The sequence below is a fragment of the Chionomys nivalis genome, chromosome X (assembly GCF_950005125.1).
Source record: "Chionomys nivalis chromosome X, mChiNiv1.1, whole genome shotgun sequence".
NCBI lineage: Eukaryota > Metazoa > Chordata > Mammalia > Rodentia > Cricetidae > Chionomys > Chionomys nivalis.
In genome coordinates this window covers 889,899-903,294 of record NC_080112.1, presented here as the reverse complement: position 1 = coordinate 903,294, position 13,396 = coordinate 889,899, and the positions used below count along the sequence as shown (strand labels likewise).

Here is a 13,396-nt window from a genome sequence, read left to right as displayed (position 1 = left end):
AAAAATTGGAATCTGTCCTATTTGAAATTTGCTTTTCCTTTGGCAATTTTATGTCTTATATTGGCATTGGGGCCTATCACATGCAGTTAGCTGCTCTCAAGGGGGATTAATACAAACCCATTGTTCTCCAAAGTAGATGTGTAGTGTGTCAGTGAGGCTGGGGAGTATAACTGTTTTGCTGGTAGGAAACTGCCAGTTCTTTTGTGGACTGCAGGGTAAGCAGGGAGAAAGGGTGGGGTGGTATAGTGATGAGCTGTGGGCAGGCCTGCTTTTGGTCCTGCCCGGCTAGCTTTACACCCGAAATAACAACACACAAATTGTATTCATTTAAACACTGCCTGGCCCATTATATCTAGCCTCTTCTTGGCTAACTCATATCTTGCTTAATCCATATTTAGTAATCTGTGTAGCACCACAAGGTGGTGGCTTACTGGGAAAGATTCAGCATGTCTGACCTGGTGGCTGGATCCATGGCGTCTGCCCTCGCTTCCCTTCTTCCCAGCATTCTATTCTGTCTACTCCACTGACCTATCAGGCCAAGCAGTTTATTAATTAACCAATGAAATCAACAGATAGACAGATGACCCACCTACATCAGTGTGTTGTTATTTCGTGTGTAAAGCTAGCTGGGCCTGACGAAAAGCAGGCCTACTTGCCTCATCACTATAGGGGTGTGTGTTACAAATAATTGCTTAAACGTGTTCAAAGCCAAGAATACCAGCAGAAGTTTTAAACATTTGTGGCACCTGGGCCTAAGCAGGTATGAAATGCCTGTCCCACCCCTAGCCCTCAGCTCTTGTTTCTGTAAGATATATTTTCATTCATTCTAGTATGACTTAATAGGAAGCTTAAAAGTGCTCACAATGGCTTCTACTAGAGAGGATAATTTATGCTCTGTAACTACCAGCCTTTAGAGACCTGTAGTAGCAGTGGCAGGTTTTTCAAGGACATTGCTGTAAAGAACCTCACCTCTATGTTAAATCCAGAAAAGCATCTTGCCTGGTAGGTTTAAGAAGGTAAAACCTGGCTTTTTAGGGGATTGTGGTGCAGATATTGAAATGTAGTTACAAGGTCACCAGCATCTTAACACAGCAGAGATTTTTTTATTGCTTTGGAGGGTTTCTCTAGAGTAGCTTTAGATTTTTGGCATTTTAGAAAGTTTCAGAGTATACTTAATCCAGAGTAAAAGAAGCTCAGGCATCAGAGGGATGAAGATGGTTGTTTTGTGCAGCAGTTGCATTGGATAGTACTCACTGCCAATTTCCAGAGATAATTTTGAAATCTAGGTAGTAGGAAATTAAACTTCAGCCCTTTAGTAGCCTGAGTGAGAAGACTTAAGCCCTACTGATATACTTCGCATAGTTGCAGATAGCTAGAAGATGAAGCAGCCCTGTTTGATTTAAGCGAGGGGTGGCATTCCAAATGCTGGGGAGAGGCTGGAACAGGTTCTCCAATTCTGTAAGCTTAGTAAACCCAGGAGACAGGTACCCACTGTGGAGAACTGCAAGCCTGGTCAAAGGCTTCTTGCAATTTCTTAAGAGTTTCATCAACACCATTATTCACCAAAGAGAGGTCAAAGTAGTGAGAATATTGACTACGGATGGCCTCAGAGTCCTTCTGCAGCTGCTGCAGGGCTTCAGTCTGCAAAGAAGAGAGCCATAGCTGAAGCAGCAGCCCCAATTCATAGCAGCCAAGGGAAGGGTTTTGATCAGGTACTGGTTATATTAACTGGTTCCCTATCTACTATTATTTTCCCTTTTTTTTATTTGTCTGTTTTTCAAGACACGGTTTCTCTGTGTAACAGTCCTTGCTATCCTGGAACTTGCTCTGTAGACCAGGCCAACCAAGATCCACCTGCCTCTGCCTCCCAAGCTGGGATTAAAGGCATGCACCACCACCACCTGACTAAAACAGTTCTTTATGTTGTGACCTCTAAACATCAAATTATTTTCATTGATACAGTGTTTGCCAAAGGTGTTGTGGTCCACAGGTTGAGAACCACTGTACTAAAGGATCCCAAATTAATCCACATTATAAATAGAGCCCTCTGAAAGGCCAGTAGCAACCTAGCATAGGCTTCATTAGCACCATCCACTTAAGCCTCATCCCTTTGTACACAGAAAAGCCATTTTAACAACTACTGAGTTGTAATCCTAGGATAAGGACAAGGATTATTGACAATAGGCTTCTAGCTCCAATGTTTAGCGTTAGTAAAAATGTATAGAGAAATACATGCCATGGTAGTGGTGGTGGGGATACTTTTAACATCAGAGTGAAATACCCAAGTACAGAATTAGAAAGGAATGAATGATAAGAAACCACTAACCCAATGGAAACAAGAACTAAGGACAGCCAGAAAATTCATACACAAGCAACACAAACAGCTGTTTTGTTCGTGTGACAGTCTCAATATATATGTTCTGACTTTGAACTCTAGCCCAGGCTGGCCTCAAACTCTTAGTCCAGACTGGCCTTGAGCTTGCTATATAACTTAACTAAGGCGCTGTACTCTTGATCCTCCTTTTATCCCTCTTCAAATGGTGGAATTGTGACTCTCAATAGTAAGAAAATAATCTCTTACAGTAAAACAGTGAACTGCCACACTTATAAAATGTAGGCAAAAAAATTTAAAATTCAATGAATGACATGCTATAGAGGAAAGCAAACAGCCACTCTTGCAGACTCCTTTCCCTTTGTAGCCATACTGTACCCCATGGTGGTTCTGGTGCCACACCTGTCCTTCATAGCTCCCTCTGCTCTGTCATGAGTCTCATCAGATTCAAGATTTACTCAACTGTCCATCTTAGTTATAATATCTGTATTACCTAGGACAATGACAGCGTGACTTGTTTAATTACTATCTCTTGAATGAAGTATGCATGCCCTTTTGTCTTAACCTTGGAGGAAACAGCTAACCATGATCTAGAAGGAGTGAACCTCCACCCACCTTGCATGACCCCTTTCCCACCTGAGTGCCCTGATCAGTAGGCTCGATGAACACAATGAAAGGTGAAAGCTCAGCTGTCCGAACAATCTTCAGGGTCTAGGAAATGAAGGAAAAAAAGAAACAACAAACCCAGCTGTCTGTTAAAGTGTATTCCTTCTAATAAAGCATTACCAATCCCCAATACCACTTAGCATTGTTTCCAGTTACTACTGTTCTTGCATCAGGCTTGCTCCATTAAAAATTTAGGAAGCAAACCTGAACTTCCAAGTTTCCAGGAGCTCTACTTTTCATCACCCCTCCCCCCATTATATGGGTGAACCCATTGTTCTTGCCTTTGTGTGCCTACCCACCTGGGGCTCAATGTCAAGGATGGCAATCTTGTCCTGCTTATGAATCTGGTGCACTGTTTCGAATTTAGTGCCAAACATGTTGCCCTGATAGCTGCCAAACTCCAAGAACTCGTTGGCAGAGATGTTCCTTGTCATTTCCTCTGTTGAGATGAAGTGATATTCCTTTCCATCTTCTTCATTCTTCCTTGGTGGCCGTGTTGTATCTGTGTACAAGGACTCTCTTGATCCTTGCCATCTCTTAATGGCTTGGCCCAAAGTGTCTGTATGGAAACCCTACCCATGTTTGGGGCAGATAATATAATAGAGATGTTCTTCCCATGAACTCCTGAAGGGCTGATGTTAGGACGTAGTACAGACCAGAAAATCCTTCCACCCAGAATATATTTAAAATTCAAGAGACAGCCCCATGCAGAATATTTACATCATTCTTCCCACATAAAGCCAACAAACCCAGGAATACTGAAACTTAGAAATGAAAGCTAAAACTTAATATAAATCTACAGGCTGTGGTAGAGAATTTCTGGATATCTGGTTTCTTTAGAAAAATAGTTTATATATGTGTGTGCACATGTATGTTATGCCCATGAAGGCCAGAATAAGGCATATGGTGAACTATGCCTGGGCAGGGCGAAGCCAGAGGAAACTGGTGGAGGTCCGTAGCAGTCCTGATGTGCAAATCGGTCGTCCGACCTGGGTATAGGGGCGAAAGACTAATCGAACCATCTAGTAGCTGATTCCCTCTGAAGTTTCCCTCAGGATAGCTGGCGCTCTCGCAGAACACAGTTTTATCCGGTAAAGCGAATGATTAGAGGTCTTGGGGCCGAAATGATCTCAACCTATTCTCAAATTTTAAATGGGTAAGAAGCCAGGCTCGCTGGCGTGGAGCCAGGCGCGTGGAATGCGAGTACCTAGTGGGCCACTTTTGGCAAGCAGAACTGGTGCTGTGGGATGAACTGAACACCTTAAATCTGTCCCTTAGATCTGCAGATACAGGAGGTTGTAAAATGCCTAATGTTGGGTTCTGGGAAGCAAGAACAGCAAGCACTCAGTCACAGAGCTATCTCTCCAGCCCTGCTTCTTTTTTATGACATGGAAAGAAGAACACATTGGTTTGATTTAAACATTTTGTTAAAATGTTAGGGCTGGCAATTTCTCAGTAGATAAAAGCACTTGCCACAGAAAGCTTATAACCTGAGTTCAACTCCTGGAACCACATATGATGGAAGGAAAGAACAGATAAATTAGGTAGACAGTAGAGGGCACTGAGAAATCATTTATAAAGTAATACACGTAAAAGTTCTTGCTTAGTATTTTTTCTTTTTGGTTTCTCGAGGGAGGTGTGTACCTCTGACTGTTCTGAAACTCATGTCCTAGACCAGGGTGGCCTTGAACTTAGAGATACACCTGCCTCTGCCTCTCCAGTGCTGAGATTTAAGGCACATTCTACCATGCATGGAGGGGCAGCCTGTATATGGCAGGTCTGTTGAACTTGTCCATATTGGGTTTCATGGTCTAAGTTGATAAGGACGACTGACCATGTCTCTTCCTCAAGAGGGCACCAGAACACATTACAGATGGTTGTGAGTCACCATGTGGTAGCTGGGAATTGAATCAGGACCTTAGGAAGAGCAGGCAGGGCTCTTAACCGCTGAGCCATCTCTCCAGCCCCCATTCACAGTGTTAATTTTGTGCCATGGGACAATGGTCTGTACCCTGTCACTTGTGTTTTAAATAAATGCTGACTGGCCAGTAGTCAGGTAGGAAGTATAGGTGGGGTGACCAGGCAGGAAAGAGGAAAGCTCAATCTACAGTCATCATCCAGACACAGAGGAAGCCAGACACAGAGCAAACAAGATGTGACTGCCATGCTGAAAAAAGTACCAAGCCACGTGGCTAACATAGACAAGAATTATGGGCTAATATAAGTTAAGAGTTAATATGAAGCCCAAGCTAATAGGTCAATCAGTTTATAATTAATGTAGGCCTCTGTGTATTTACTTGGGACTAAACAGAGTGGGACCTGGTGGGACAGAAACCTCTGTCAACAATTTTTTTTCCAGTCAGGGTTTCTCTGTATAGCTTTGGAACTTGTCTTTCAAGTTGCTCTGTAGACCAGGCTGGCCTTGAATGAATTCACAGACATCTGCCTGCCTCTGCTTCCTGAGAGTTGGAATTAAAGGGTGTGCTACCACTGCCCAGCAATAATTTTTAAAAAATGTTGTTTACTACCGCTACTGTTATATGGAATAAGAGAAGAAAAGTTTTGTTACTTCAAGCAATTATAAGTACACACTGGTGTGTGTGAGAGAGAGACATAAAGAGAGAGAGATGCCATGATGTGCATATGAAAGTTAGAGGACAACCTGTAGGAGCCAGTTATCTCCTACCATGTGGGATCTAGGGATCTAATTCATGTTGTTAGGGTTAGCAGTCCTCTCCCCAGCCTGCTCATAAGTACATGTTTATGTTTCTAAATTTTTAGGGTTTTTTTTTTGTGTGTGTGTTGGTGCATATGTTCATATATAAAGGAGATGTTGGGTAACATTTCTCAGGAGCTGTACACCTCTTTTCTTTTTAAGATAGGGTCTTCTCATTGGCTTTGAGCACAATCAAGAAAGCTACAGATCTTCTATCTCCACTTCCATGGGTTCAAAGTACATGCCACCATGCCAGGCTTTTCAATGTGGATTCCAAAGACTGTAATCAGGACCTCACATTTTCCAAGAACTTATCTCCCGATTCCCTAAAATTTCAGTGCTCATTATTAAACATTTAAAAAAAACAGGACCATAAGAATTTCAGAAGAATACTGATGCTAAATTCAGGAATATGATATTGCTGCCTGTCTCTTAGGCATAATGTTCCCTTGTAAGGCACCTGAGAAATACTTACATGGGACAGGGTATACAAACTTCTCTGGATTCTGGCTGAGCAGAGCATTCTTAATATGGCTGCGACCTACCCCACTGGCTCCTGTGTGATGATAAAGAAAACCTTCCATCACTTTTATCCAAAAACATTTGTGGGAACAATACAGGGAATGGGAGATGGATTTCTATATCCCAGTGCTCAAAGTGGCTACAAGATGAAAATAATTTGATGTTACAACAGTCCTTAGAGCCATCAAGAAGATTTGAGGCCACCTTGTAGCTTCAATTCCTTAGTATCCGTTTGCATGAGGAGAAGTCTTTCTAAGGCCCAAAAGTTAAGATGTAGAACATAATTGCTATTTCCACAGAGGAACCAGCTACTGTATAGTTTTTTGTTTATTTTGTAAGCCAACCAAATAGGTGGACAAATATAGCAAACCTAATCTAAAAGAATTAGATGCTAAGTAGAAAAATCTGTAATGAGAATTGGATCCAAATAGATAACTTGTAAGATCCAGAAACTTTTTATAATACATGAAGTTGAAGTATCCAAAAGACCACACTTCATTTTTTTCTCACTGCCTTTCTTGAAGAAGGGTGGACACATAATACAGGAATGGAAATAAGGACAGAATTGTGCTCTTGAATTAGCAAAGCTGTGAAAAGATACCGATCAGCACCAGGGTCTTCCTCTTGAACGCAGGGAGTCGGACAACTTCCTCATAGGAAACAACATCCAACTGGTCAAAAACTAGAGACAAAGAAAATCAAACCATATTAATTTTCAGAGGTGGAGTGGTAAAGCACTGGCTGGGGTTAAGGAGTTGACACCTGATCCAGCAAGGAGATATAGTTGAGCGTGGTGGTGCAGGACTGCAATCCTAGCACTGAGGCCTTGGCTCCAAAAAAGAAAACAAAATAAAGGGAGAGAGACCATGCATGAAATTAGGGGTGTTTGCTGGGAGGGATGTTGGATATTTCTATGTGATAAGGAAGTATGATAGATAATAAAACAAAGCAGAAAGTGGACAGACTACTAGCCTTCCAGAATAGGCATTGGCATTGTCTTTCTGACTGCAGTGAGTTTGTGAAGATGAAATGTGTAAGGGAAAACCAAAAGAAATGGAATACTTTCTATATACTAAACATTCCGTTACATACTGCATCCTCACCTTTTTCCTTCTGGTTAAAGAGGTGGAGAAACATTCATGCTACTGGGACCTTGGAGGAAGGAGACACAGAAAACTTACTTGAACTGTGCTTAGCCAGATACTTGTCTTTATACTTCTTCTTCTTCCCAAAAGGACTGCAGCTTGGAGCTTCATTTGGAGCAGATTGAGCCACACTTGCCACTCTCCTGTGAGAGACAGATGACCAAAGCTCAGTAGATCCTTGGTATAAAAGTATGTGACAGATTAGAATACCTCCTTTCTTTTCTGTAGTTAAGTTTTGAGACTGACCTACTTCTTTGACTCTGCAACGTTTTTCAGGCAGAGATGGCCTCACCCACTTCTTTTCCTTTCTTCTCCGCAGTTTTATGTGGTCACCCAGGTACTTGGCAGTGGAAAAAAAATAATCCCTCCCCCTCTTATTGCAGCCTATTCTTCCACCTTTGAGTTGAGAGCTGGAAAATCAGGCTGACACTCACTTCACCATAAGAAATATACAACAACTCTAATCTATAAATGAAGCACAGGTATGCATATATAACCATATACATGGCTAAAGCAATAACTTTAGTAAGAATACCACCTATCACTGTGTAATGTATGCTGATGTTTCTATGCATTATCTTTTGTTTTGAGACAGGGTCTATGTAGCCCAGGTGGCATTGAACCTGCCTCAGCCTTGAGCATTCTGAATTACAGGCCTGAGCTATGATACCTGATCCTCACTTAAAAAAAAATACCCGTTACAGCCTACTAACTTGATTCATGCCTCATTAATAAGTCATGAGCCACAGCTTCACCTTGTGTTCTCCTGGGTCTTTCTCAAGCTATCTGCCTTTCCTGATCTTCCAATACTCATTACCAGGTGTTAGCTCTGAAAATGGCCCAGAAGACACAGACAGCATACTCAAGGCTTTGACTAATATTTTCAAGGTCTGGACTGTATTTCCTCTGTTGCTCTAACATTAAAATTTATTTCTACAAAACACATCCCGTGTTTTGGTGCTATTTATCATCACTGGAAATGGGATCAATAGAATTCTGGCTTAAAACTAAAGGTCTATAGTATGTTTGCAGAGCTGACCCTTTTGGTATTGGATAGATAACTGGATAGGTTGCACTCATGTATTTAGGAATCTGTGTGTGTGTGTGTGAAAAAAGAGGCCATGAATTTCAAAAACTATAAAGAGGGATATATGAGAGGTTTTGAAGGAAGAAAGGAAAGGGAGAAATTATGTAATTATAGTATAATCTCAAAAAAAGAAATAATTAGGTCTGAACTAATAATCTTTGAGATTGTAATGTTATTTTCCACAGGCAGTGGATATGGATTTTTCTACCACTTTAATGGTCATGTGCAGCAGCCTTGCACTAAGTGAGCAATCTGACTGGAGGACAAGAATCTGTATAAAGGACACATACTTAAAATGTGCTGGTTTTAGAAGTTTTCTTAAAAACAGTACTGAGTGGTTGAAGGTATGCAGGAAGCAGGGGGAGGGCTCTATAACTAGATCCTTTGCCTGCAATAAATGGCCATAAAATGAACCATATCAACTCCTGTGAACCATTCCTTATCCATTACATAAAGGAAACTAGGACATATGTTTAGGAAAAATGAAAAATATACACAAAACAGATTTCTGAAGCTAAGCAATTAGCTACAGCAGGGGCTTTCCACCAGCACAAACATAGCTCACCATTCCTGCAGCTCAGGAGAAGGGATCAATCCTGCAGACTCCTTGGAAGAGCCTTCCACCCGCCCCTGCCACCAGTTGCTGTCATCTTTGTTGATAATCTGGATAATATCTCCAGTAACAAACTTCAGTCCTGCCTCCTTACAAGGGATAAGATTGTCCTTTTTGGGATCATAGTCGAACTGTGCTCTCATGAACATCTGTAAAAGAAGGCAAAGAGTACCTCAGGAAAAACACCAGTGGCTAGAGAGCATATACATAAAAAGTCCCACTGTAAGGAAATGGGAAATGAGCAGGAATGAGGCAAGAATGGTAGCAGAGACTCAAACATGTGCAGCTTGGATGTTCCTAACTACTTACTGTTGTGTTTGGAAAAGAACCAAAACTGATTCTTTTAATAAGAAAGTATCTTCCATGAAATGCCTTTCTGCTTCAACATGTTTCCAGCTATTGAATCTCAGTTGTCCATCTCAGAGTACAGATCTGCTACCATCCATCTGAAATGGATCTGTTTCCTTGACAAGATACTCTCATGAATATGGTAAAGTTGATAAACCCTTTTCTAGAGGACAGTCTAGCAATATAAATGTGTTTATCATCTTCAAACATTGACATTTTTGCCCTACCTTGATTACTATGCATTTATCTTACATAAAACGAGCTGCTAGTAATGATTATGTAGATAAGCATGTGTATCACAGCATTATTTCTAAGAGTGAAGTATTAGAAACAATTTAATTTCCTAAGACATACTTATTTATTCACGATAAATGGTTAAGTATCTGCTGAGTATATTACCACACAAAAACTCAACTTGTAGAATATCTAATGTCCTTGGCAATCCTGCTGACTTTATTGAAATAAGAACATTATTAAACAAAATAATACCCAGAATGGTCAAAAATTTAAAAAAAGTCATAGAAAAAAGTGACTAGAAAAACTTATATTAGAATTTAATACTGATTTTCTTGGTTAGTTTTTAATAATCAACTTGACACAACCTAGAGTAATCTGGGAAGAGGGAACCTCAATTGAAGAATAGCTTCAGAGTGGCCTGTGGCCATGTCTGTTACAAATTGTGTTGACTGATGACTTGATATGGGAGGAGCCAGACCATTATGGGCAGCATCATCCGAGCATCATCATATGGGCAAGAGGGCTAGTGTAAGAAAGCTAGGAGAGAGCAATCAAGAGAGCAAGCTAGTAAATGGCATTCCTCTGTGTTCCAGCCTCAGATTCCAGCTTTGAGTTTCAACCATAGCTTCCCTCAAGGATACATTGTGACCTGGAAATGTAAGCTGAAATAAAGCCTTTCCTCCCAAGTTGCTTTAAGTCAGAAAGTTCTGTTATAGCAACAGAAAGCAAACTTGGACAATGGTTATCTGTGGTAATAACATTAAGGAGCATAAATAAAGCTCAAACAAAATAATGAAAGAAATAATGAGCAGAAAGAATTTAAATAGAAAACACCATTGAGAAAACCTAAAATGGTTAACTGGCTCTTCGAAAAGATTAATGAAATTAAGAACAGGAAGGTTACAGTTTACTAGTAAAAAAAGCCACATATAATGGCCCACTCCTTTAATTCTAGCAGGTGGACTCTGTGAGTTCAAGACCAGCTTAGTCTGCATAGTGAGTTCCAGGACAGCCAGAGCTACATTGTAAGACTCTGTCAAAGCAAAACCAATTTACTAGTAAAGATCTTAAAGATATTTAAAAGGTTTTAATAGGATAGGATATGGTGGCACATAGGTGAATCTCAGAAACTTGCTGGCCATTCAGCCTAACTGAAATTGTGAGAGACCCTATCTCAAGGGAATAAGTCATTGAGCAGCAATGAAGAATACCCAACGTCCTCCACTGTCTCTGAGAGTACACACAACTCCACACACATGTGTATATGTATACACACACTCAAAATGTAATCTTATGAACAATTTCACATCAATACATTTGACAAGATCCTATGGTTCTTCTCTGGTCAAATTTTGAAACAGCTTAAGAAATAAGTTATTCTTACCAAAATACAAATAGCAGGGAATTCTAAGCCTCCAAACTCATAACCATAATACCCAAATCTAACAAGAATCTTCTATTTTTCGCTGAGGATCAAAAATATAAAAATCCAAAATGAAATAGTACATCAGACACAGCAATTTATTATAAGGATATGAAGTCACAATCAAACAGGATCTCATTCAGCAACACAAAGTTTGTGACATTAACATAAAATGGAGAAAAATTATATGATCTTGTCACTAGTAACACACAAAGAAAGAAACCAGAAGGTAGCTCCTTGAATCTAATGAATACTTTCAAAAACCTTATAGCTCGGGGCTGGAGGGATGGTTAAGATGGCAAGTACTGCTCTTCCAGAGGACCTGAGTGTGACTCCCAGCACCCATATTAGGTGGCTCACAACCAGCTCCAGGGAAATCTTGATATTTCTGGCCTCTATAAGCCCCTGCACTCATATGCACATACACACAGACACATAATTAAAATAATTAAAATAAACTAAAAAACCTACAGTCAACATACTTTACAATGAAATACTAAAAAATTTCTCTTCTATACTGAGAAATAAAGAAATATTACACCATCACCACTTCTACTGGGATTTTATAAAGATGTCTCCTTTCTCCAAAATGATATGGAGATTTAATACAGCGATAAATACATAGACCAACTACACAAAATATGCCTACATATATGACTTACGATAAAAGTGACGGGGCATATATCATATGAACAGGATGTTTACTTCAATTAATAGTATTGAGTCTACTGATATCCATATGGAAAAATTGAAACCTTGACCTCTTACTTTACAATATCCTACAGAAAAATCAATTTAATTCTACATTGATGGAGGAAGGTCATTGGTTAATTAATAAAGAAACTGCTTGGCCCTCATAGGTTAGAACACAGGTGGGTGGAGTAAACAGAACAGAATACTGTGAGGAAGAGGAAGTGAGCTCACACTCGATAGCTCTCCTCTCTGAGGCAGACGCAATGAAGCTCCGACCCAGGATGGACATAGGCTAGAATCTTCCCGGTAAGCGTACCTTGGGGTGCTACACACATTAATAGAAATGGGTAATCAAGATGTAAGAATTAGCCAGTAAGAAGCTAGAGCTAATGGGCCAAGAAGTGTTTAAAAGAATACAGTTTCCGTGTAATTATTTCAAGGCATAAGCTAGCCAGGCGGCTGGGAGCTGGGTGGCAGGAACGCAGCCCGCAGCTCTCACAACACTACAGGGGTTTAGAAAAAAATATAGAAGAGTGTCCTTTTGACCTTGTAAGCAAAAAGAAAATTAAACAAACATAAAGTGCTAATTATATGAGGGAAAAAGGTAGCAATTTTGATTACATTAGTCAATTAGAATCTTCTTTAATCATTAATGGTACCATGAAGAAAATTAAAAAGGAGCATATTTGAGATACACATGACAAAGGACTCTTCACTTCAGAAAATATGTGGGACTCCTACAATTCGGTAAGAAAAAATTCAAGCTTTACCAAACAAGTATATTTAAGTGGCAAAAACACATATAAATAGTAAAGGAAACATTTCCTAATTATCAGAGAAATACAATGATAATTATGACATAATATGCCCCAGATAATGGCCAAACAAACAAAACAAGACAATTCTAAATTTTGGTGAAAATATGGAAGAAACAGAAGTGTCATACAAGTATATTTGAGAATATAAAATGGAACAACTACTTTCAAAGACTGCTGGGCAATATCTTCTAAAATTAAAACATACCTGTGCCTTAAAACCCATCAATTCTATCCCCCAAAGTAAAGGTATAAAGCACACATCCAACAAAGTTCATAGCAAAAAAAGCTGGAAACTTAAAAGTTCAGCAGTATCAGAATGGATGAGTAACTGCAGCACATTTATACAATGAATCAGAGAAACTGAATCATCTATTGCTACAAGTAACCTGGATGATTAATTTAAATACAATTCTGAATAAATGCAATGACATTCAAAAGAATTCCTACAATATAGTTCAATTTATATAAATTTCAAAATGAAGTAAAACTCTTCTCTTATGTTATAAGTCAGGGTTGTGGTAATAAGGCGTCATAGACGCTGGACATATTCGGCTGTGGGACAATGGTCTTGTACCCTGTAAAGATTTGTCATTTTTATTGGTTTAATAAAATGCTGATTGGCCAGTAGAGAGGCAGGAAGTATAGGCAGGATGAACAGACTAGAAGAATTCTAAGAAGAGGAAAGGCTCAGTCTGCAGCTGTCATCCAGAAGCAGAGGAAGCAAGATGAGAAAACCTCACTGATAAAAGGTACCAAGCCACGTGGCTAACATAGAGAAGAATTATGGGTTAATTTA

At 39.8% G+C, this 13,396-nt stretch overlaps 1 protein-coding gene across 1 annotated transcript in view; it reads right to left on the bottom strand.

The window, feature by feature from the left end:
• Window positions 1–12: 12 nt before the first annotated feature.
• The window catches only part of Mpp1 (MAGUK p55 scaffold protein 1), a 31,951-nt gene continuing 18,567 nt past the window's right edge, over window positions 13–13,396 (bottom strand). The window contains exons 6-12 of the mRNA XM_057759092.1: window positions 9,034–9,230; window positions 7,418–7,524; window positions 6,838–6,918; window positions 6,190–6,270; window positions 3,298–3,500; window positions 2,969–3,043; window positions 13–1,641 (exon numbers count right to left, since the gene is read on the bottom strand). Of these exons, the coding sequence (XP_057615075.1) occupies window positions 1,465–1,641; window positions 2,969–3,043; window positions 3,298–3,500; window positions 6,190–6,270; window positions 6,838–6,918; window positions 7,418–7,524; window positions 9,034–9,230 (921 nt within the window). The 3' untranslated portion in view covers window positions 13–1,464. The remainder of the gene's footprint in view (window positions 1,642–2,968; window positions 3,044–3,297; window positions 3,501–6,189; window positions 6,271–6,837; window positions 6,919–7,417; window positions 7,525–9,033; window positions 9,231–13,396) is intronic.